At 33.9% G+C, this 26128-nt stretch overlaps 1 protein-coding gene across 1 annotated transcript in view; it reads right to left on the reverse strand.

Moving 5' to 3' along the window:
- The window catches only part of IL1RAPL2 (interleukin 1 receptor accessory protein like 2), a 1111506-nt gene that overhangs the window by 260054 nt on the left and 825324 nt on the right, over positions 1 to 26128 (reverse strand). Inside the window, exon 6 of the mRNA XM_012451657.2 lies at positions 15539 to 15613. Within this exon, the coding sequence (XP_012307080.1) occupies positions 15539 to 15613 (75 nt within the window). The remainder of the gene's footprint in view (positions 1 to 15538; positions 15614 to 26128) is intronic.

Raw genomic sequence — 26128 nt, forward strand, 5'->3', positions numbered from 1 at the left:
CATAATATGTAAGACAAGGTAGAGGGAACAGTATACTTTCAGCCTTAGGTTTCTGAGTCAGCAAATCTCTTTTAGAACACTTCTTACCAACTGTTTTGTATATTTGTTTTTTTTTTCATTGAAGTAACTAACATATAACATGAAGTCTACACTCTTAACAAATTTGTAAGTATATGGCATTGTTATCTATATATCCATTATTGTACAGCAGACCTCTAGAACTTTTTCATCTTGCATGACTGTAACTCTATACCCATTGAAGAGCAATTTCCCATTTCTACTTCTACCAGTGCCTGGAAACCACCATTCTATATTCTGCTTCTAAGAGTTTGACTTTTAGCTACCTCATGTAAGAAGATTTATGCAGTATTTGTCTTTTTGTGACCATCATATTTTACTAAGCATAATGTCTTCAAGGTTTATCCATGTTGTCATGTATGACAAGATGTTCTTTTTCTTTTTTTTCTTTTTTTATTTTTTTGATGTTCTTCTTTTTCAAATGTAAATGATATTCCATGGTATGTATCTACCAGGTTTTATTTATCTATTCATCTGCAGATGGATGTTTACATTGTTTCCACATCTTGACAAATACTCAGAAGTGGGATTGCTGGATTATATGGTAGTTTTATTTTTAATTTTTAAAGGCTCACCATACTGTTTCCCATGGAGGCTGTACATTTTACATTCTCACCAATCATGCACAAGTTTTCCAATTTTGCCATATCCTTACCAGCACTTATTTTCTCTCTCTTTTTTTTTTCTTTTTATAATAATAGCCATCTTAACAGGTGTTATAGCTCACTGTGCTTTTTACTTTTATTTCCCTGATGATTAGTGATACTAATCACTAATCTTCTCATATACCTGTAGACTTCTTGTATGTCATCTGTGAGAAATGTTCATTCAAGGTTTTTATCTATAGTTAATAAGTTAATTTTTCCTGTTTTTTTTTTTGTTGTTATTGAGTTGTAGGAGTTACTCAGATACTTTACATATTAGCCTTTTGTTAAATATATCACTTGCAAATATTTTCTCCCATTCTGTAGGTTGTCTTTTCATTCTGCTTGGCTGCATTATTTCCTTGGCTGCATAGAAGCTGTTTAGTTTTCTGCAGTCCTACTTGTCTATTTTTGCTTCTGTTGCCTATACTTTTGGTGTCACATCTAAAAGGTCATTGCCAAAAACAATGTTATGAATTTCCCCTGAGTTTTCCTTTAGTAGTTGTATAGTTTCAGGACTTATGTTTAATTCTTTAGTGCATTTTGGTTTATTTTTTGTGTATGGTATAAGAGAAGGGGTCTAATTTCATTATTTTTCATATTGATATTCAGTTTTCCCATGATCATTTGTTTCCCCAACCTCTTTGGAACTAGGGACCAGTTTCATGGAAGACAATTTTTCCACGGACAGGGGCAGGGTTTGGGGGATGGTTTTAGGATGAAACTGTTTCACCTCAGATCATCAGACATCAGTTAGATTCTCATAAGGAGCATGCAAGCTAATTCCCTCACATGTACAGTTCATAATAGGTTTCATGCTCCTATGAGAATCTAATGTGCCACAGATCTGACAAGAGGCAGAGCTCAGGCAGTAATGCTTCCTTGCCTGCCACTCACCTCCTGCTTTGCAGACCAGTTTCCAAAAGGCCACAGACTGGTACTACTCTGTGGCCCCAGGGGTCAGGAACCCCCTGGTTTAAGAGATTATCCTTTTCTCATTGTATAGTCATGGTACATTTGTTGAAGATCATTTGATCAATTATGGGTGGGTTTATATCTGGGTTTTTTATTTTGTTCCATTGTTCTACTTATCTGTCCTTATGGTAGTACCACACTGTTTTGGTTACTGTAGCTTTGTAGTATGTTTTGAATTCAGGAAGTTTGAGGCCTCAGCTTTGTTGTTTTTCCTTTGAATTGTTTTGTCTATTTGGGGACCTTTGTGTTTCCACATGAATTTTAGGATTGATTTATCTACTTCTGCAAAAAGAGTCACTGGGATTTTCATAGGGATTGTCTTATATCTGAAGACCATTTTGGGTAATTATGGACATTTTAATAATACTAAGACTTCTAATCCATAAATGTGAGGTGTCTTTTCATTTATTTGTAACTTCTTTAATTTATCTCAGCAATGTTTTGTAGATTTTAGTACACAAATCTTTCACCTTTTAAGTTTATTCCTAAGTTATTTATTCTTTTCCATGCTATTATAAATGGCATTGTTTTCACAGTTTTATTTGTGGATCATTTATTCTTAGTCTATAAAGATGCATATGATCTTTATATATTGATTTTGTATCCTGCAATTTGATAAATTTATTAGTTCTAACTTTTAGTGGAATCGGTAGGATTTTCTACCTATGAGATTATGCCATTTATTAACAGAGGTGCTTTTACTTCTTTATTTCTGATTTGAATGTCTTTATTTCTTTTTCTTGCCTGATTGTGCTGGCAAGAACTTCCATTACTATGTTGAAGAAAAGTGACAAGAGTAGGCATACTTGCCTTGTCCTTCATCTTAGAGGAAAAGCTTTTGGTTTTTCATCATCAAATATAATGTTAGCTGTAGGCTATTTTCATATATGGCTTTCATTTTGTTGAGTGTTTTTATCATGAAAGGTTGTTGAATTTTGGCAAATGCTTTGTTTGTGTCTATTGAGATGTTCATGTGTTCTAAAGATTTTTATCTTTTGTTCTGCTAATGTGGTATATCACATTGACTGATTTTCGTATGTTGAAACTTCCTTGCATTCCAGGGTTAAATCTCACTTGGTCATGATGTATGATCATCTTAATGTGCTGTTTAATTCAGTTTGCTAGTATTTTGTTGAAGACTTTTGCATTTATATTGATCAGAGTTATTAGCTTAAATTTTTCTTTTCCTTTAGTGTTTTTATCTGGCCTTAGTATTAAGGTAATGTTGAATGCGATTGGAAGTATTCCCTCCTCTTCAATTTTCTGGAAGAGTTTAAGAAACATTGAAATTAATTCTTCTTTAATTATTGTAAATGCATTTAATTAACATTTATTATTAATATTGTCAATTAGTTCTTAGTAGAATTATCCAGTAAAGCCATCTGGTCCTGGGATCTTCTTTGTTGGGTGGTTTTATTACTGATTCAATAACTTTACTCATTATTCATCTGTTCAAGTTTTCTATATCTTTCTGGTTCAATCTTGGTAGGTTGTATGTATCTAGGAATTTACCCTTTTCCTCTAGGTTTTCCAATTTGTTGACAAAGTTATTCAGTTTGTATAATTGTTTGTAGTAGTATCTTCTAATCCTCACCAGCATTTGTTATTTTTTTCCTGTTAATAATAGCTATCCTAACTGGGATGATATAATACTTTGTTTTGATTTTGATTTGCATTTCCCTGGCTAATTGCCTTGATCTGATCATTATACATTGTATGGTTTGAAATGTCATATATACTCCATAAGTGTATTTTTAAAAGTTCCTTGTATATCAAAAGAATATAAAAACTAAAATCACAGGAATCAATATTGAGAACCAAAAAGTAAATACAAGCAGAGTAGCAATCTGTAAAGTTTAAGAGCTACTTTATATACAAAGTGGTCACTCATGAGAACAGCTGTTATTAGATTAATAAGCAAACTATTTGACAGAAAAAGGAAGTGGAAACACAGACAGAAGTGAATACATAAATCATCTCTGCTACAAATTTGTATATATTTACATATATATAATAGCAGTCATATGTGTACATACGTAATAGCAGAGTTATAGAAATTCTGAGCTGACTAATAATGATCAGGCTAATAATCATTTATTCACTACTGATCTAGCTGATTCCTCACTAGTATGCTCAATTAAACTGCCTGTGGGTGTCACAAAAACCTTAATCACTGCATGTGTCAATGGTTAATTATATCTTACACTCATCCTACTTTACAGAACTATTAAAGAAATTAATTAAATGATGTCTGAAAACATGATTTGAATGCCTTGAAAAGATATACTGCATAAATATGAGGTACTATTGTCAAAGTCAACCCTTCACCTTCCTTAATTATCTTAAATAGAGTTAGCATGATTCTTTTTCTTTCTAAAGGCCTTTCATTTTCTCATAATTGAGCTAAGGGAGTGTCAACAAAAAGAATCAAACTGTGTAAAATAGTTGATGAGGTTTATTCTGAGCCAAATATATGTGACCCATGGCCTGTGACATAGCCCTGAGGAAATCCTAAGAACATGTACCCAAGGTGGTCAGGGCACAGCCTAGTTTTATACATTTTAGGAAGACATAAGACATCAATCATGTAAGATATACATTGGTTTGGTCTGGAATGATGGAATAACTTGAAGCAGGGCGCTTCCAGCTTACAGGTAGACTTTTAAAATGTTCTGATTGTTAATTGGTTGAAAGTTATTATCAATCGAAAAATGTGTGGGTTGCAATAAGGGGTTATGGAGATCAATGTTTTATCATGTAGATGAAGCCTCCAGGAAGCAGGCTTCACAGAGAATAGATTGTTTGTTTCTTATCAGACTTAAGGTCTATGTTAATGTCAAATGTTGGTCAACTTTTTCTGAATTCCAAAAGGGAGTAGGGCATAAATGAGACATGTCCAACCCTTTCTTCCTGTCATGGCCTGAACCAGTTTTTCAGGTTAACATTGGAATGTTCTGGCAGAGAGGAGGAGTCCATTCAGATGGTTGTGGTGGGGAGGAGTGCCTAGACTTTTATTTTGGGTTTACAGGAGTTTTCAAATTATACCTTGACAAAATTTTCCCTATACTTTGTTGTAGGCCTCCTCTCCATCACATGTTCACATTCTTTTTGTTCTTTTGCCAACAATCAGCCTTGAGATACACCATGATTGTCATCTCACTAAGTTAAAATTTTATCAAACAACTTGACAACAAATGTAAAATGATCATTATGGTAACAGGTATACAATCAACACCTTCACATCTAAGGAAAATAAATGACATTGATACAGGCCCTCAGTGAGTCAGAACTCCTCCTGTTCTTGAAAAAGAAGTATCTTAAAAATATATACCAAATTTCAGTATACATAAGCTCTCCTCCTAGGTTAATATTGCATTTGTAAACAAAATCAAACCTTTTTTGTGAACCTGATGCATATACTATTAATTCAAGTTTTGAAATTCGGATATTGGCAAAGAGTAGACTTTCTATAAGAACTGGTATAAAGCCAAGTTTACCTTCTACTCTTTTTGAAGGAGTTTCTTTTTTCAGTGAAAGAACTTTCTTTAACTGCTCTTCATTGCCAGGTGCGTCCTCTTTTGCATCACTCTAAGACCCAGTTCTTTCAAACTTTACTTTTCAGTGGCTATGACCACAGTGACAATACCTTTCTCTTGTGGGAATCAAGAGCCAACACTCTTACAGGTTTAGTACCACTGTCTTTGATCTTTCAGTATCCATTTCTTGCCTGTTTTGTGATGGCGTTCAGCCTTTGACTTTTCCGCCTTGCGAGAAACCGAAGATCAGCGTTTTCTCTGACCTGACCTCTTTGCACACCACCTTGCCAGGACTTCTGCAACATCGAAGCTTCCAAACTCTAAGTTACTACCTTGACCATAAACTACTAGTTGTAGTTTCAGAGATCTCTAAGTATTTTTTTCCAGATCTCTTGCCTTGTCCTTATTCTGTGTAGACTGTCTCAACAAAAAATGTTAAAAAAATACTTCTTCAGGCATAGTGATGTGTCCCTGTAGTGCCAGCTACTTAGGAAGCTGAGACAGGAGGATCATTTAAGCCCAAGAGTTTGAGGCTACAGTGAGCCTGAATCATGATACTGCACTCTAGCCTGGGTGACAGAGTGAGACCCTGACCCCTCAAAAAAGGACCAAATATTTATATCCCACTCCTGATAGATTATCTAAGTAATTTCTGGAAAGAGCTATTACTAAAGGAGCAAAAGATCTTCCAAAGTTTAAGCCAAATTTATTTAAATGGAATGTAGAGCACAATTAGTGGAATTATCTATATGATACAAAGCTACCCTCTACCTCACTTCTGAAAATACCCTTCTTTAATTATAAATAAGCTAGATAATAGTTTACACAATTTTCTACAAATTTGTCTATAAAATCTGCCTTTATTTACATAAAATTATATAAAATATTTGAATTGAAAGAGTTCTCACATAATTCTGGTTTTTTTCCAGCTCATGTGGCATTTTAGATAGAGTCAAAATTTGTAGCTTTTTTTTCTTTTCCAGATCTTTAGCAAGAATCCACTGAATAAGATACACTGAATAAGATGGGAAAGAACATGAAACAGCTGAGAAGTGCTGCAAAGCTGATGGTATTGATATAAACACAGACATCATATGCTTTTGGGGAATATTGCACTCAGTTGACACATATTCCTAATAAATTCAAACAGTGGAGAGTTCTCCAACTTATTTTTAAGTCTCTAATCTATCCTTCCTATCCTTTAATGATACAGATGAATTTCTTAATTTCTGTTCAGATGCTGGATTACATACTTTTTTTGGCCATTTAAGTATACTGTAAATCCCTCCAGAAAACTTTCCTATACTGCCTTGTGCTTCACAGCCAGTTTTCAGGCATATCTACTTCTTACAAATTAGTTTGCTATTTAAAAGGGACTTGTTGCCTGAGTTACAAAGATTTAAAGTTAAAGCAATGCTCTCTTAATAATTTCTATTTTCTCACCTTTTAACTTCTACATATATGATCACTCACCTTCTGTCCAAAAATCTATTTTAAGAAAGGGCAGAAGTAAGTCCGATGTGCAAGAAGACCATGTAAACAATAGTACTAATATTAATAGACATTATGGCTAAGATTTAAGAGTGACAACTTTAGCTTCACTACTTTCAAGCTGCTTACTAGCTTGGATAAGTTTTATAACTTCTTTGAGCCCATTTTCCTCATTTAAAAAATGGGTCATGGACATTTCTTCAAAGACACAAATGGTCAACAAACACATGAAAAGATGCTCAATAAAATTAACCATTAGAGAAATATAAATTAAAAAATCCAGTTTCAACCATAATAGTACTACATACACATTAGGATAATGTTAAAAAAAATAACAAGTCCTTTCAAAAATATAGAGAAATAGGAACTCTTCTGCACTGCTTGTAGGAATGTAAAATGGTACAGTCACTTTGGAAAGCAGCCTGGTAATTCTTCAAAAGGTTAAACATAGAATGACCAAATGATCTAGCAATTCTACTCCTAGGTATACACAAGAGAAATGAAAACATATGTCCACACATAAATTTGTATATGGATGCCCACAGCAACATTGTTCATAAGAGCCACAGAGTACAAATGATCCAAATATCCCTCAACTAATGAATGAATAAATAATAGTGGTAGATTATTATTTGGCAATAAAAAGGAATGAAGTACTTACACGTGCAATAACGATGATTGAACCTTGATAACCATATGTTAAATGTAAGAAGCCAATCACAAAAGATCACATGTTGTATATTTTATTTGTATTAAATATCCAGAATAGGCAAATCTATGGTTACAGATAGCTGATTAATGACTACCGAAATCTGAGGATGGGGTGAGGATGAGGGATAGAGGAGTGAATGTCAATGGTTACATAGTTTTTTTCTGAGGTGTTGAAAATGTTCTGAAATTGTGGTGATGCTTGCACAACTTCATGAATATACTAAAAATCATTAAAATAGATGTTTTAAATCACCAGTTGTATAGTATATGACTAATATAATAATAAAACTGTTAAAATGAGGCAAGTAGTTGGGTTTATCACAGAGTTGTTAGGAGGATTAAATAAAATAATCTATATAAAGTATTTAATATAGTACAAAGGACCTTGTAAGCAATCAAGAAATGACAGCTCCACTACTACTACTACTGATACTACTCATACAAATAATAATAATTAGTAGTACTATTACTACTAAGGAAACATTATTATAATAATAATTACTATTCTTAGCAGTACTAGAAATGTCATTAAATTATAATACTAAGTAGAATAATTATATTGTTATTTATAAAAGAGCTATTATTAAATAATAATTACTATAGTTGTTAATATTATTTAGCTGCCCTTATTAAACTGATAGCTTTGTCCTAGGATAGAGTTTGGGGTCTAGATAATGTTACCATACCCAGTGTGCTATAATAAAAAGAAAATACTTTGGAGTGAAACAGATCTGGTTGAAATCCCTTCTTTGTCACTTACTAATTATGTAACATCATGTAAGCTATTTCAACTGTCTGTGGCTACACATTTTCTCATATGCAAAATATTTCAACAATACTTACTACTACTTTGAGCTCTCATGAGGTATAAGACAGTGTATGTACAAATGCCCATTGTAGTGCCTAGTATTTAGTAAATTCTCAAATAATTTTGGTTCCAAATATATGAAATCATGGTTTTGGCTTTTTAAAAATATGATGAAACACAATCAAGCTTATAATAGTATCTCAATGAGACATAAGTTTAAGCAATGCCCCCAAATACCAATGTATGCACAGAGGAAGAGGACTGGTTAGCAATCATGCTATTTAAGAGATGTTCATAATCACATTATTAGATTATAACCAGATACTCTTTAGTAAACTGTTAACCTTTTTTCCCATTTCATTCTTCAAAATCTCAAAACATGCATAGCTGTTATAAAAATTTAAGACAAAGTAAGGGAACCAGTTTCAGTCTTACTCATTAATACTGTAGCCAACTCTTAGGGAAAAGGCTTGGCCTAGATTTTCCAAAGTTATAAATAATGCACATGTTGTATAATCTGGGCAATAAAACGGTTTTCAGCTTGGGGTAGCCCATGCTAAGCTTGTGTGTGTTATCCTGAATAAATAGGTCTTTTGGAAACAACTCACTACCCCTAGAATGTCTACAAGGAAGAAGAAATGCTGCCGTGAACTAGCTCCAATTATGTATGCCAAGAAAGCTGAGTAAGTTCATAATACCCTCCTTCTTACTCTCCAAACTCTTCACAGTGTTCGCTTATTCAAGATTATATAAAAGTTTTTAAGGAGTTATTTGAAACTAAGAGGGTAAGAATATGATATAAAGAATTAAAAGAAATCCCTTGCTTCTACCATTATATACACAATGCATATATCAAGTTATGATCCAGCTAATGAAATAATCATGTATTACTATTTGTATTAACAATAATTCTGGTTTAACATTTAGCTCAGTTGGTAACTTGCTGTGGATTGTTCATTTTATGTCAACTTTAGGAGTTGACTCATTTTGTTAAACTGAATTGATTCAAGGGTATCAAAAATTTATATTTTTAGTATTTGCCACATTAAAGCAAATGGTGGACAATTTATGATTTCAAAAGGTTCTATTCTTAGTAATTCTTAATTATTTTCAGATAAACGTAGTAATTATGTTGAAGTTACAGAGTTTTGTCATTGTAATGAGTAAAAGCCTAAGCACATAGAAGCTTTAATATATGAGGTCCTATCACAAAAATAAAGAAGCATTCCCCTTTTCCCCTCTTTTTGCAGTTCTCATACTGTGATGCAATTCTACTTGTACACATCTGTTTCCCCACCAGATTGAGAACTCTTTAAGGCCAAGAAAATAATTTAATTCACCTCCATATCTTCAGGATCTAATGTACTGGCATCCAGTAAGAACTCAATAAATGTTTTCAGGTAAATAAAGGTTTATAAACAACATAGATTTGGTTGAATAGCTAATTTCCTAATTTAGGATTAAATTAGTTATTTGTTTGCCTTCTAGTCCTGAGTGTTGAATTAAATGTTATATTGTGATATATTATCTTTTAGAGTCTCTTACGCTTATCTCTTAGGGGATCTGATATAATTTTCAGTAGAAACTGATATGGTAGGGAAATCAATTTCTGATGAACATTAACACTTCTTATACACACAGAGACAATTTGAGCCAATAGAACATAACACAGTCATGTAATTTGAATTTGAATAGCCTGTAAAAATAAAATAAATTCTGAATGAGAATATAAAAGAAGAAAAATCTTTTATACTGATCAGATTTGTCTAGACATTAACTATTGACTTTTTGAAACATCTGAAATAACCAATTAGCTTGGACTGTTCCACTTGTCTGAGTTTTTCTGATCTACTTTAGGCTCCTCAGGCCTCCTTTTTGATTCACACAGAAGAAGAAAGTAAATGTTTATATGTATTTTCTGTGTAATACTGTCTAGCTTATTTTAAGTCTTAAGAAACTTCCACGAAGAAAATTATCATCCAGGCGCAGTGACTGACACCTGTAATCCCAGCACATTGCATGGCCAAGGCGGGCAGATCACCTGAGGTCAGGAGTTTGAGACCAACCTGGTCAACATAACAAAACGCTATCTCTACTAAAAAATAGAAAAATTAGCTGGGCATGGTGGCACATGCCTGTGATCCCAGCTACTTCGGAGACTAAGGCAGGAGAATGGGAGACTAAACCTGGGAGGTGGAGGTTGCAGTGAGCCGAGATCGCAGCACTGCATTCCAGCCTGGGTGAAAGAACAAGACTCTGTCTCAAAAAAGAAAACAAAAGAGGAGAGGGCAGGGGAGGGGAGGGGAGGGGAGGAGAGGGCAGAGGAGGGGAGGGGAGGGGAGGAGAGGGCAGGGGAGGGGAGGGGAGGGGAGGAGAGGGGAAGGAAGAAAAATTATCATCATCATTCAGAAGGACAGGACTCATTTTCAAACTCGCCTTTAATTAAAATTAGATGGAAGATCTCAAATATTTCATGCAAATTTGTTCATGGCTTTTTCAAAGCTTCTAGGAGTATGTTACACTTTGTAAAGCATGCACTTAGGTCTTATGATAAAACACAGTGTATGAAAAAGGGTCTGTCTAGCATGAATATGTATCAAATTGGGCACATGTCCTTATAATATTTTAATACATTGGTATTAAAGGTGAAAAATAAGTTTATATATTGCAATACAATGTTGTTTTACTTAGAAAAACTATTGAAAATATATTTTTTTCAACTGCTGAGAAAATAATTAGCCTTGGTATAGTCAAGGTGTATTTCTTGAATTTAAAGCTAAATTTACCTTCAGAAAGAGAAAAAAATAAGGGATAACATGACGAAATTGGAATTTTTAATGTGTGTGTTGTACATTGTTTTATCTTTTATATATCTTATATTACCACAGGGAGCTTTAGTTGCATAGACTTGCTTTGTGAGAGCAATAGTTTTCAGATTATTTTGTTAGGAATGTGTTTATCATCTCAAAATATATGGTTATTTGGTGAAGATTAATCTTCTTTCAGCATTACATTGCGAACACAATTTAGCAACAACCAAACTGTCATCACTAAGTCAGCAAAAATGTATGTAAATTTCTAGAACTTTGTAGATGACTAATGGCTTACCCTATAGGAGAGAAAAGTCAAGATGTTTATTTTCCTCTAGAGACACAACAAAATATCTGTACTGATGCCAACTCCATGCATGAAAAGTATTTATTTCTATTGAAATTTTTCATTTACTGTATTCCTTTTAGAAATATTCAGAACTGAGAACAGAGTGTAACCCTCAAACACATAAACAATTATTCCAGGCCATGTTTTCTAAAACTACCTTGAAGTCAATACTCAAGTATTCCCTAAAACGTGTCTCATTTTGCATAAAATGGCTGCATGAAATTCTTGTTCATGAGAAAAAATAAAATTAATAATGCTCTAGATAAACTAATTAATTTTTGTTCAGGTTATCTACTATTACTTAACAAATTACCCCTAACTTAATGGCCAATTACAACCACTTTATTTTGTTCATGAATTTTGGGGTCATAAATTTGAGAAGAGTTCAGCTCAGTGGTTTGTCTCTGATCTACATGGCATAATCCAGAGAAGCTGGGGCTGGAGGATCCACTTCCAAGATGTCTTCTTCACTTATATTGGTGCCTTGGTGCTAACTGACCTCTCTCTCCCCCACCACATTGTATCTCATCCTCTAGTGCCTCTCTATGTGGCTTAAACTTCGAGCAGCATGGTGGTTTCAGATTTCATCAAAAGACTGGAACAGAAGTTACAAGTTTCTTTTGATCCAGCCTCTAAAATTTCAGAACATCACTTTTGACACACTCTGTTGGTCAAGTATGTCCCAAAGGCCAATGCAGAATCAATGGAAGAAGAATGAAAAATTAAGTTTAGATATTGGGAGTAGCCAAAAATCTATGGCCAGATTTAATCTACCACAATGTCCTCTAAAATTTTAAGGAATGGGATTTGGGAAACCCAGTGTGTTTAGCCATATGGATTGGATTTTTGTATTTTTTGGCTCTTCTAATTTTAGTTCTAGCTTAAGGATGTCCAGAGCTGAATGTGTTTGATAAACTTCAGAAACTGAAGGAAGACAATGTCTAGCAGCTTTATTACCTTACTGAATTCTGAAAGTTTTCCAGACATAGACAGAGATATCCAATAGTGTCAGTTATCTTTCTCTCTCTTTTTTACACCTGGCATTTTCTAATGTCTCATGATTCTCACTGCAGACCTCCTGCTGACACTGAGGAGTTCTGACATTTATAATGCTCGCAATATCACCTGACTATTGAGGTATAAGAGCAACTTACAAGACGATTTCCAATTGTGAATAAATGGTGCTAAATAAATCCATGGAAGAGTTAAAATCACTTAAAATTAATCAGACATGTGCTCCTTGAAATGCCAAATATCTGGTTTGACTGATTTTGTTTTTCTTTCTCTGAATTATATGATTGTTTAACATCTCAGAGTAACAGACTTTTTGGGATGAAAAATAAGCAGGTCTCCATCTTTCTGCCGATAAAGTTATTTCCAATTGTGTTACAAACTAAAACCCAGCAAGTTCAGCCTTACATCAATTGTAAATTGGAAGTAAATTATTTTAGTAATCTTATAGGATGGTAGTATTTGGTAGGGTATTTTGGCATATATATCTACATTAGAATACAGGTTTATACATAGTATACATCTTGTAGATATCCTGAAAAGTACAAAAAGGTGTTGCACACAGTGAATCTGAATGGAATTTATCTTCTATAAGGGTCCTTCTCCTTACTTTGGATCAGTACTTTTCAAACTTTGCTGTTGAAATGTGCCTAATAGTAGAGGAGAGTAAAGAGGGTATTCCTCCAGGGGTCACAAACATAAAATTTACTCATATTTTATTTGTGAATTTTATCATATACATTTTATTATGCAAATGTTGCTTTCTACTCCTTTATATGTGTGTGTGTGTGTGTGTGTGTGTGTGTGTTTATGTTTTTGTATGAAAACAATTTATCCACTTGAATTTCCATGTAAACTAATGATAGAAGATCAACTTATGGCTCCATGTAACCCCTGGAACCACAAACTTCCCTTGGAATATTTTTATACCAGTTTGAGGTGGAGAGATATAAGTAAACCATATCATACAGTCAGTAAGAATGTCAGCATATCTAGATTTGTCTCTAACAAAATATAATGACTGCAAAATAATATACGGGACATAAGAAGAACCACAGTCTAATACTTCATTATTTACAAAATATTCACCATTTCCACAGTCCACACTTGACAACATGTTTATTACTTTCTTTTTGTTTTGTTTAAAAATGCTTAACTTTGGTATGCACATTTCTAGGCTGCATATGAAAACTACAATGTGCTATATTTTATTTCAGAAAAATGAACAACATTAGGAATATAATTTTCTCTCTCTTATTTTCAAGATATAAATAAGCTTCCAACAATCCCAATTGAATTGTAAAGATCAAAAGTTGGGTTAAAATTTGCAAAAACTACAAGGAGATATCATCTCACCCCAGTTAAAATGCTTTTCATCCAAAAGAGAGGCAATAACAAATGCTGGAGAGGATATAGAGCAAAGGGAACCCAAATGTCCACTGTTAGTGGGAATATAAATTAGTACAACCATCATGGAGAATGGTTTGGAGGTTCCTCAATAAACTAAATGTAGAGCTACCATATGATTCAGCAATCCCACTGCTAGGCATATACCCAGAAGAAAGGAAATCAGTATATCAAAGAGATATCTGTACTCCAATGTTTATTATAGCACTATTCACAATAGCCAAGATTTGGAAGCAACCTAAGTGTCCATTAACAGACAAATGGATAAAGAAAATGTGGTAAATATACACAATGGAGCACTATTCAATCATAAGAAAGAATGAAATCCAGTGATTTGCAACAACATGGGTGAAACTGGATGCCATTACATTAAGTGAAATGAACTGTGAACAGAAAGACAAATTTCACATGTTCTCACTTATTTTGGGGAGCTAAAAAATTGAAACAATTGAACTCATGGAGATAGAGAGTAGAACAATAGTTACCAGAGACTAGGAAGGGTATTGTGTGTGGTGGAAGTAGGAATGGTTAATAGGCATAGTTAGATAGAATGAATAAGATCTAGTATTTGATAGCACAACGGGGTGACTACAGTCAACAATAGTTTATTGTACATCTTAAAATAACTAAAATATTGTAACCGGATTGTTTATAACACAAAGGAAGAATAAATATTTGAGGTGATGGATACCCCATTTACCCTGATGTGATTATTATACATTGTATATCTGTATCAAAATATTTCATATACTCCATAAATTTGCACACCTACTAGGTACTCACAATAATTAAAAATTAAACAAAAACAAAAACCTTTCTAAGAGGGTGAAATATTGGGATCAATTTATATACCCTGGCTGTATAACTGATAGAGACTACTATGGTCACAAATATCAATAAATCATATACTCAGTATAAGCCCAATACATTTCAAGCATATTTACTCAGTTGTCTTGTGGTTCTTTTGCATAGAATTGAAGAAATTTAGAATACTAGAATGAAATCAAAGACAGATGAAATCTTGCAAATGTTAAGTGACATGATTTAAATTAAGGCCACAATTTGAAAGAAATCCTAGCAGGCCTCTGAGTTTTTAGCTTACAGCACTTAAAATTACAAGGATTACCAGTAGGAGCTCTAAAAGGAGGTGTAACACCTTGTGTCCTTATTTGAGTATGTAAAAGGACAGTAGCACTCATAAATCAACACGTCACTTTTCCCAACATCATATGATTCACAAATGTTCAGGATCCCAACCTAAAAACAAGTTCTAAATGTCCTTGGATTGTGCCATTGAAAAGAATATTATTGAATCATTTTAAAGGTTAAATCAAAGGGCTGTGTTTTATTTTAAGAAGTGCTTGGTCTCCAGGAGTTAATGCTGTCCAAACAAAAATTTGGGCTGACATGTATGAAATGTTTTCTGTACCAGTCACCAATGCAAGACACTTATCCATCTATCATTCATAGAGTTAAAAAACTGTCATACAGCACACTTAGTACCCAGTGTAACTAATTAATATTACTATTCTTTGATGCAACACAAACTCATTTCCTTAAACTGCTATTGCACTGAACTCCAGGGTTATAAATGAGCAGAACACAAATTAATTTGCATGTAATAACAGTGGCAATACACCTTTCCTGGTTCGTGAAATTTTCCCCATCTGTTAACAGAGAGCAACTTTAGGATCTATTATGCCCAGAAGGGGACTTACCCAGCTGGACATCTATAACACTTGGCTGATTCTCCATGGGGAACAATGGCTTGGGAGGCTTGTCTGTGAGTAAAGCTAGAAGAGAAAATGAAAGAAAGTAATGGAAAAATTGAGATAAATTATGAGATGAGAAAGATTCTATCATGTATGATATTTAATGTTTGTAGACTTGATGGTGTGTAAACATTTATTAGACAGTGTTCCTACTTGGTTTTTATTCTATCCATACAATATCCATTTCCCAGCACATTTAGAGCACCATTGATTCACTGTAAATAGGCCATTTTGACAGCTACATTTTCCAACAAGATGAAACAAACGGACTATTTGGGGTGGTTTTTATAAATTTGTAAGTATAAGGAAATATATATTTTAAAAATATAATTGAGAAATATTAAATCCTCATATATGCTTTGTAACAGTGTTCTGAATGAAACATTACCTAATGGACATTTTTAGTGACATAAATCTTCTAAACCTCTGAATTATCCCCTACTCTCCACTGCAACCTCCAAAACAACGTAATAAAGCAATGATACCTTCATTAGGATAACCGATCAAAAATACCAATTAAGCATCTTTTGTACACCAAGTCTTGTGCTAGCTACTAAAGGGAAAGAAAGTAAAGTCTTTATATTTGCCCTCAATTTATAATCTAGGACTATAAACACAGGAGTAGCACAATATAATAGAGAATAGAACATAGAATATAGCATTTGAGCAATAAGGCTACATATAGTGGTAAAGAAATGGAGAAAGGAGAGGTCATTATTGGCTGAAAGGTTTGGGGAAAGTTTTTTGAAGAGAATGGATCTCCACATGAAACTTAAGGGATGGAGAAGATTTGAAAAGGCAGAGAGTAAAGAAGAAAAGATTCTCAGAAGATTATCAAAATGATTTTCAAAAGATTCTCAGGAAAGATTAACAACATAAACCAAGGCACAAGAGTAGAACTTCTCAAGCATAATGTGCTTACAAAAAAATGAATCTGGTGAGAAGGGGTTGTGTGAGCATCATGAATTGGAAATGAAACTAGATAGACAGAATAGGGCTGAATTCTAGAGGACTCTGAGTAACCGGCAGAGGAATTTGGACATGATGTGCTAGGCTGGAGTGTCATTGTAGATCTTGGAATAAAAAATGACTCAAAGGAAGTGCTGTCTAACGATGATTGGCTTCATATGTGGAATGGGCTGAGAGGAGAACAAAAAACTAACAGGTTGAAGTAACAATGCTGCAGTGTTGGGGGGTGGGCGGTGGTGAGCAGTCACACCAGGGTGGAGTTTGGGGATTTTTTTTTTAAATGAGAGGACAAATCTGAGAGGAACCTAAAAGAAAGAAATGAGAAGTCTTGGCATGCAGATACGTAATGTCATGTGTATTGCTGTCATAAAACAAACCTTATATCAAACTATTGTTTATATCCTGAATTCCTTTTAACTGATTCTGTATTTACGTCTTACTTCAAGTATCCAACTGGATTGAAATATTTTATACTTCTTTATAATTCACAGGAGGAATAGCATAGGATTGTGCTATAATGATTAAACCACCATTAATTGATTAGGTTAGTAATTCCCTGCCAACATGAGATAAGATTTCATACTATTTGCAGAATATTTAAAAGAGAAAGAGAGAAATAAAAGTTGATCACAAGACAGGTAAGGTTAGGGAAATACACAAATTTGGAGAGATGCCCAAAATAGTTGTTGATAATAAGTAAATGCACCAGAAATACACTTAGGAAAGAGCTTTATGGCACATTAGCTTTCTCTTCCTAATACCTGAACTGCCTGAAGTAGGAAAATTTTAGTGAATTAATTGTTTTCATTTTTCCAACACATTATTCTAGCTGACATACAACATGTATTGTCCTTATGAAATTGAACATTTTTGTCTTAACTAAGTTTATTTTGGCATAATTCAGACATACTAATATAATATCTAGTCTTCATTTCATAAATACTACAGTTACTCTTAATAATCAGATTTTTAAGTATTATGAGAAAAATAAGGAATATAATACTTTAAACAAAATTTATATGTTTGAATTTAAAATCCAGTTATATCAGATGGTCAATTTTGTTGCAGTTTGCTACTATTTGTATTAAGAAAATATTGGAAACAATCTAAATTTCCATCAGTAGGAGACTTGTTACAATTGCTGTTATTTCATATAATGACACATTATGACACTGCTGTTTAAAAGAATTAGGTAAATCTGTACATTAGATATGAAAATATTTCCAAGATACACTGTTTAATGAAAAAGTAAGGTACCAAATAGTATGCATACTGTGCTATTTTGAGTTTAAAACACACATATGCATATATAAATGTTTGTATACATGTGAAATATTTTTAGATGGATACATGTGCAATTGGTAACAGTGGTGTCCTCTGAAGAGAGGGAGTAGATGGCTGAGGAGCTGTGGTGGGTAAGGAAAGGGTGGCATGGGCAGGCAGAAGGAAGATTTAATCTTCACTATATACCTTTATATTTTGAACCATCTGCATATGCTATGTATTCAAAACATAAATAACATTAAAATTAAATCCAGCCATTTTTCATTTTATTAATAAAAAAGCCATTTTGATTTCTTTATAGAATTATTGTCAATTTATCTTACACATGCAAATTATAGACATTTAGCTTGCTGGTAACTATTCTTAGGCAATCTTATTTTAAAATATTTCCTGCTTCCAAATGATTTAACTGGAATGAGATAGGTAGGAAGCAATTGTAAGGAATATATTTCATGTATGGAAATGACAATCTTGCTCTGCTTTCAGCAGGATGAGTTTAGAGTCATTGTTGTCCCTTAACCTTATCTTCTGCCATGAACTATGGATGGATGTATTTACCCTAATTTTATTATTATTAAATATCAATTGCTGAGGTGACATTCACTAATATTAATGACAATTTTAAGTGTCTTACATTTATAAGTGGTTCATAAATTTCAAAGTGGTTTCCGATAATCTTGTAAGGTAAAGAAGACAGTTACAAATGTGGCCAATTCAGAGATGAAGTTAAATGAAACTTATATTGTCTCATTTGGTGTCACCGTATGACCAAAAGCCCCCATTTGCAGGATGAATAGGAAAACAGGATATAAGTTGTAGGCAGTAGACAGGTAAAGAGCTCAGTACTGAATCAGTGGTTTTAGCCTCTTTGATTCCACACTAATTAACGACACTAGGGTTCCTTTCCAATGGGAATGGCTTTGTGGCAAACAGCCAGTTGAAACATGATCCCTGTAGGATGCCCCACACATATACACTTTTTCCCCCTAAGCCTATGAATGGAAAGAGATGAACTGGCACTTACCCCAACACATCTCAATGGGATATACGGCAATGGTTCCTCTTTAAATTCCAACATCATGTGTAGGCCTGAGAATTGCTAAGAGGTGCAGAACATTTGTAATTATAAAGCAGCAACTGCACCAGTTCATCTGGATCCTGACCACCAGCCCAGAGACAAGTCTATCAGCACCATGCATAATTACAGCATTTGTAGATTAGCTAGAGTGTATGTTACCACAGTCAGGCAAGCTCATTTCTTTTTTATTTTTATTTTAAAATCTCATCTGAAACTCAGTTACTGTTTAGGAAAGGAAAGAAAAGAACTGTCAATACCAAGTCCCCTAAACAACAGAGCAGAGATTTACAAGTTTATTAGAAATCTTATCCTGGACCTCAAGGGGGACTAATTGGGGTCTGAGCTAGTCTTTGAATTTGAAGCTTAAGTTATATGCTTTGATTGAAAGAATGGGAGCAAAGAATGCATTTTGGTACTAACGTTTCAGTGTATACTTCCTCCACTGTACTTTCCTCAGTAGCTGCTTATATTTAATTATCTTTAAATATAATTGCTCTACTGAGTATACCATGACACTAGTCTTAATGTGTTAGTGAAGCTACTACTGTTACTGCCTGCTTCTTCCTAAAACTAGGTTTTATATGTTTGACACTAACTTTCCTGAGAAGAATGTTCAAAATAACTTTTTCCTTTCCATTATAGGTAATGATTGTGTTTATATGTACAACCAGATCAACTGGTTTGACTGAAATGATTGGTCAATCTACATAAACTTGGTATAAAAAATAAGTAGACTTATTTGTTTAATTGAATAAATCAATTTGACTACATTAGCTAAGTGTTACCTAGTGTTACGACAATTTTCATTGTCCTCTTTGGTTGTTGACTTATCTGTTTAATTAGATAGGCCAGAAAGACCAAGTGGGAGGGAATAGAAAGACAGCAACTCATTAATTTCTGTGAATGAAGTTATTTTGGAATTTGTATGTTATGGTCAGTGAAATGGATCCTCCCCATATCAGTACTAAAATCGCATTCTAAAATCACTATTTTTGTCATAACATTGAAGCATTCTAAATCTACCAATGTTTCCTACATTTACAGGAGGATAAACTCTGAACTTGTCACCTGGGAACATAAAGGCAGCCACAGTCTAGCCTTAATAACTTTCTTGCCTTTTTACCCACCTATCATCTATTTTATTGATGCTATAGACAAGTTGCTTTCCTCATTCACATTGCATTAATTTCCAACTCTGTCTCTTGACTTAAACTCTCCCTCCAAGTTTGGAAACAAATAATAATAGCTACCATAGTTACCATTTATTTAATTTCTTTTGTTCTAGGCTGTTCACAACATTTTATGTTACATTTTACAAATAATTTGCCCAAAGTCAAGGAAATTTTGAATCTAAAGTAGGGACCTGAATTAAATTCTGTCTGATTTCACCAGGCCCACAACACTCTAATACCTCACCCTTCCTTTTTTTTCATCCCAAGTCCTAGCTATCCTCCAAAAAGTTGTTTAAGTCCTGAATCCTCCAGAAAGCCTTCCTTAATAACAACACAAGCTAATCTTTCTCCTCTCTTAAGTCCTAAAACATTTACTATTTATTTGAACCACCCATTTGGTTCATAACATGCACTGCTTTGAATACAAATTAAATCTCACATTACATGGTTATGTCTTGTCTCCCTAACTATATTTTTAAGCTCCTGGGGGATAAAGATCATGTATCATACAATCCAGCAAATAAGATAGTATGTGACATTGTGGAACAAATAAACACTTACAATCTCCAAACTAACTTCCTGGTGGTAGTCTTTCCCTAAAAAAAAAAAAAGTGCTTCCCATAGCATTCCTAGATTGCAAGAAACAGAAACAAACTTTGGCTAATTAAAGCCAAAAGGGAATTTATCAGAAGGTATCTCAAGGATGGCCAGGAAGTCTGGAGAACTAGGTTTAATTACAGGAAAGGAACCAGGCCAGGTCTAGATGTGCAAGCAAAAAAGACTACACGATGATGTCATCTTGACCCCACCATTGAATTGAACTGGTTTTGTGGGGTTTTTTAATATGTTTTATTTTATTGTGTTATATCTTGGTTAATTTTTTTGTCCTTCTGTCACTTTGATCAAGATTCAAAATCCCAGAAAGACAGGCTGAGTGAACAAGTTTTGAGCTCCAGGCCTAGGCAAGATTGTATGCAAATCATGAAGAAAGTAATCTCCTAAAAGCAGGTTTTCTCAATCTCAGCAAGTTAACATTCACTGTCAGCTAATTCTTTGCTGTAGGTGACTATCCCATGCATTGTTGGATGTTTAGCAGCTTCCCTGGGCTCTACCCAAAGATGCCAGTAGGACTTTCCCCCAGTTGTGAAACTAGAAATGTCTCAAGATATTGGCAAAATGTAATGAGGTGAACAAAATTGCACCTGCTTAATAACTACTGTCCTAAAGAAAACTTAGGTTGCTGTTGGAAAAAGAAATAAATATTAGATGGCCAAAGGTAACGGGAAATACCATCTATTGCCCAACTCCACGGGCACACTTCTATCAGTTTCCATGTGAATGGTATTCCTGGGAGCATATAATATTAATGGGATGCCCTGAAGTTGTGCAAAGAAGTGACATTGATCACACACATCCACTAATACAGACAATGTGTTTTATTAATTTAAACAATGATTTTTTATGCCAAATACTTCCCAAGTTCTGAAGTAGTTACTAGACTTTGTCAATGGGTAGCAACTGTTCATTGGGCTCTTTCCTCTTCTAAATCACTTAAGCTCATGAGCTAATTCCAAAAGAGAGCAATAGCAGCCCTAAGGCTCTTTGCCCCAAAGTGCCCAGATGTAAAAGTATTACAGATTACCTAACGTTCTGAGATAATTGAGGATTTTGGGAAGAAAGACTTGGAAATAGCTTTCATGTGAGAAGACAAAATGGAGGTACTTGCTGAGCAAATCAGATTTAGGGAGAGCCAGAGATCCTGTTAATATCCTTAAAAATTTCCTGTAATCATGGATGGAGATTTGCCAAGCCTAGCCCAAGTAGTTGACTAGTTTGAAGATTTCATAAATTGAACACAGAATAAATGCAGAAATTGCTGAGCTCTGAACACACCATAAGTACTATTATTCTTGGGAACACTTTGCATTTTTTTCACGTGATTAGCTGATAATTGTTTGAGGCAAGGGATATCTCTTTCTGAATTAACTACATAGTCTTCCTAATCCTGTATTATGATGTATACAATCTACTGGCCACTTACTTTAAAGCCTCATGTGTCAAAAATATTTTATTTCTAGAATGACCAGGCTGAGAGTCCCCTAATTTTGATGATTATCCAGGAAAAAGTACAGAATAATCATGATTATTCAATATCATACTTAATGTTCCAAACCTGTAAACTCAAACAGGACCCACCTTGGTTATAATCTATCTCTTTTTCCCTAATCTTCCTAATTTTGTGATCCCTACTTTAGAAAAATTTCTTCAGCATCCTGCTTTTAGGTGCACAGAGTTATGCCTCTCTAATCAAAACCTGCTGCAAATTAATCTGCAATTTAAACATTAATATGAACTTAAGAAACTTGTAACTTCTCTCATAAGGCTAGCTGCTTTTGAAGGATTGTCTCTCAACGTGGAATGAAAGGCTTTACTCCATTGTAGGCACACATTGGGCTTTAGGGCCTTTTCTTGACTTACTATCATCTTCACACTGATGTTATCCAAAAAACAAGGTGGCCTTCTACAGAAGCCAATGAAGATAGATAAAGCTGTTTCCTTCAAGATTCTAACCAGCATTACTATGAGTGAATCCTTTAGTTCATAATATCTTAGAAAAAAAAGAGTCCAGGCATATGTTAAAAGCAAAACAATGTTCATTAAAAATCAAGCTTTGCTTTTACTTCAGCTTGTTATTACCTCCATCACTTAACCATTGTAGCAATTAATATTTTATAATTATTTTCTCCACCAAAATTCTAATATTGTCTGCCTTATTTGTAACAGGAGGAAACAGATCAAAATGGACTGTTTATTAACTCAATCTAGAGAGAAGACATATTCTCTAAATGTCCCAGCTATAATAGAAAAATTGTGATAGGCTTACCACAAAAAATAAAGCCAGTGATTCCCAAAATTATTTGAAAATTTGTTTTCAAATCATTGATGGCTCAAATTTCAGATACTTTTATATGTGTCTTCCTCATCTCCCTACCTATTACCTCCCTTTAAAAATAATTCCCTTCATTAAGTCACTATTACTAATGACAATGGTTCATGTTCCTCAAATGTATATTTGGAAGATAAAATCATTGAGAATTACTGAGAGTCAAACACATAAAAGGTTATATTCAGAGGATTAAGTTGCTTTTAAAACACATTCCAGTTTCACTAAAAATACCCCTGCCATTATTTAAAGCCATTGTAACTATTTGCCTTTTATTAGCATAGAACTTAAAGTCAGTTATTATCTTTGAATAAATAAGTGATCCTTTAACAAATAGAGGTTAAACTGCTGGGAAAGTGCTGGGAAACTTACCTGGTCATTGCCCCTGCAAAGCTTAGGGCCTCCCTAGCAACTAGCTCAGAGCCTGTGTCCTGCCTTGCAGTTCATTGGATGTGCCCTGAGGCTAGTGAATGGTCAGGGCTGCTGTAAAGTTGCCCTGAGTTGCCCTTTTCTCTAGATTCCACATTTATTTCCACTAATATTTGAGTTTTGAGCAATGCATGAGCTTTGGGAAAGCTTGAGCATAAAGGCAGGGCAATTTCTTCTCAATGCCATTTGACACAAGGTCCTTCTCTGGAGAGAAACATGTTTATTCAGCACAAGTCTGCCCAGACATAAAGCAACTTCTTCAAACTGGAAAAAAAAACAACCTTGGGGGAAATGGAAACTTAAACAGTGGTTACAATGGTATTTTTTTTTTTCACTTTTCTTCACAGCTCCTGCTTTTCCTTTACTGTTTCTTTTTCTCCCTTAAGATTTGTCTTTCTTCCTCTAAAATAGTACTCCCTGGACCCTTATATTGTTGATGTCAAACAAATTCCATATATAGTTAATTATTAAAGAAGTTACACTAGATAGTGTACTTCCAGGTTTCACACAGAACTTGGGATAAAGTTAGTAATAAAATAAATATCAGAGGTTAAACATGAGAGATGGGTCAATTTTTACCTTCCTTCAAGATCATCATTTGGTTCTGTGATTACTGATCGGTCAGAATCTAGAAATTTGGCCTAGATAGTAATGCCTAAAAATATAATATGATACTCAAGGATGGATAATTTTAGAGCTAGACAAACCCTAAGGGATCTAATTCATCTGGCTATTTTGACATATGAAGAAACTGAAAGACAGTAAAGAAGGAATGTGCTGAACAACATATTGAAAATTAATATTAAAACAGAAGACCCAAACCCAAGTTTCTTGAATTAAAAGTTCAATATTCTTGCTATTGCACTATGGTTAACATAGATTAAGCATGGATTTCATGCCAAGCACTTTTACATTTATTCTTTCATTAAATCCTCATGATAATGTATAAAATAGGTCCTACTATTAACAACATTTGACAGATGAGAAAACTGAAGCTCAATGAGATTAATTTATTTGTCCAAGGTCATATTGTTAGTAAATACATTTTGGGTCCAAGATTCAACCAAAGTCTATCTCACTTTTGAGTCCAAGTTCATAGCCACTACTCTATACTGTCATATTTCTTCCATGTTTTTTAATCTAATACTGTTTTTGTTGTTCAAAATACATCCAAAATGTTTCCATATAAGCATCACCAAAAAAAGAAAAAAAAGGAAAGAAAGAAAAAAGAAAAGAAACCCAAATACGTCACTAAACTGATGAGCTTTGGGTATTAGTTCACTGAATACCACCTTTAGCTGCATCCACAAAATTCCAGAGGTCAAAAAACAGGATGAAAATTGAATTTGGGATTACTTGGTGTCATTCATTCTTATAACCAGTTAACAAATGTTTATAGTTCTATTACAGAAAGGTACTCTACCAAATAGTGTGTATGTCTTTGTTAGGGGCAATAACGTATAAATTTGAAGAATACACAGAGTCAGATCAAAAGGCTTAATCTAGTAGAAGAAATGGAGGTATACAAATGGCTGTAGGAAGTGACAAAATGTGGTAATTGATTCTTGTAAATTTTCTTGCTGCTGGTAAATTAACACACACTTAGTTTAAAACAACATATTTACTATTATCTTACTGTTTGGGAAGTCAGGAGTCTAATGTGGGTCTCACTGGATTAAAAGTAAGATGTGGGCAGGGCTGCATACCTTTCTGGAGGCCTTGGGAGAAAATCTATTCCTTTTCCTTTTCTATCTTCTAGAATCTGTCTGTATTCACTGGTGCTTGGCCATTTTTCATCTTCAGAGCCAGAAAGGGCAGGTTGAATCCTTGTTACATAATATTATTCTTTCTTTCCTACCTCCCTCTTCCATTTTTGAGGAAATCTATGATTTCATTGGGCTTAACTGGATAATCAATGATAATTTCCCTATTTTGAGATCAGGGGATTAGCAACCATAATTCCACTTACAACCTTAATTTGCCTTTGCTATAGAACTTAACATATTCCTAACAGATTAGGATATGCACATTTTTGGGGTGGAGGGAATTATTCTGTCTACTACCATGCCATAAGAAGTAATCAAATAAAATACAGATAAAATGTAAGGAACCACAATATAACATTGTGGCTGTCATATGGAACAATATATATTGTCTGCATTGTATTTTTACGAAAAGAACTTTTTTACTGGTCTCATTTCAGCCAAATTAGTTTGTGAACATAATCTTTGCATATCAAAGAAAAATTCATGAAGGCAATTATTTGACTAGATTAGGGTGGTATTGATACTTCTGTTTTCAGTCTAAAGGTTTATTTATTTATGGTTGTCAAACTCATTAGGCATTCATAGCTTGTAAACATGATGTTTTGTAATTCAAGGAGTAAGGAAAAGCAAAATATCACTTAAGTTTAGTTGTTTGGGTGTGCTAACAGTTTGTAATGAGGATGACAACTGGATATTAAATAAGCATTTTTAAAAAATAAAACGTTTCATGACAAGGATAATTCTCTAATTCACAGAATATTTGTTTGGTAAACATTATTTGTGATGTGATATTTAGAGCTCAGGAAGAAGAAAGCCATTCTAACATAAAGACTTACTTAGTTTGGGATCTGAGGTAGAAAAGAAAGTGGTGTCAATCACAAGGCATTATCACTT

This window comes from Aotus nancymaae, unplaced genomic scaffold (genome assembly GCF_030222135.1).
Source record: "Aotus nancymaae isolate 86718 unplaced genomic scaffold, 86718_ANA_hifiasm-v0.15.2.pri h1tg000004l, whole genome shotgun sequence".
Classification (NCBI taxonomy): Eukaryota; Metazoa; Chordata; class Mammalia; order Primates; family Aotidae; genus Aotus; species Aotus nancymaae.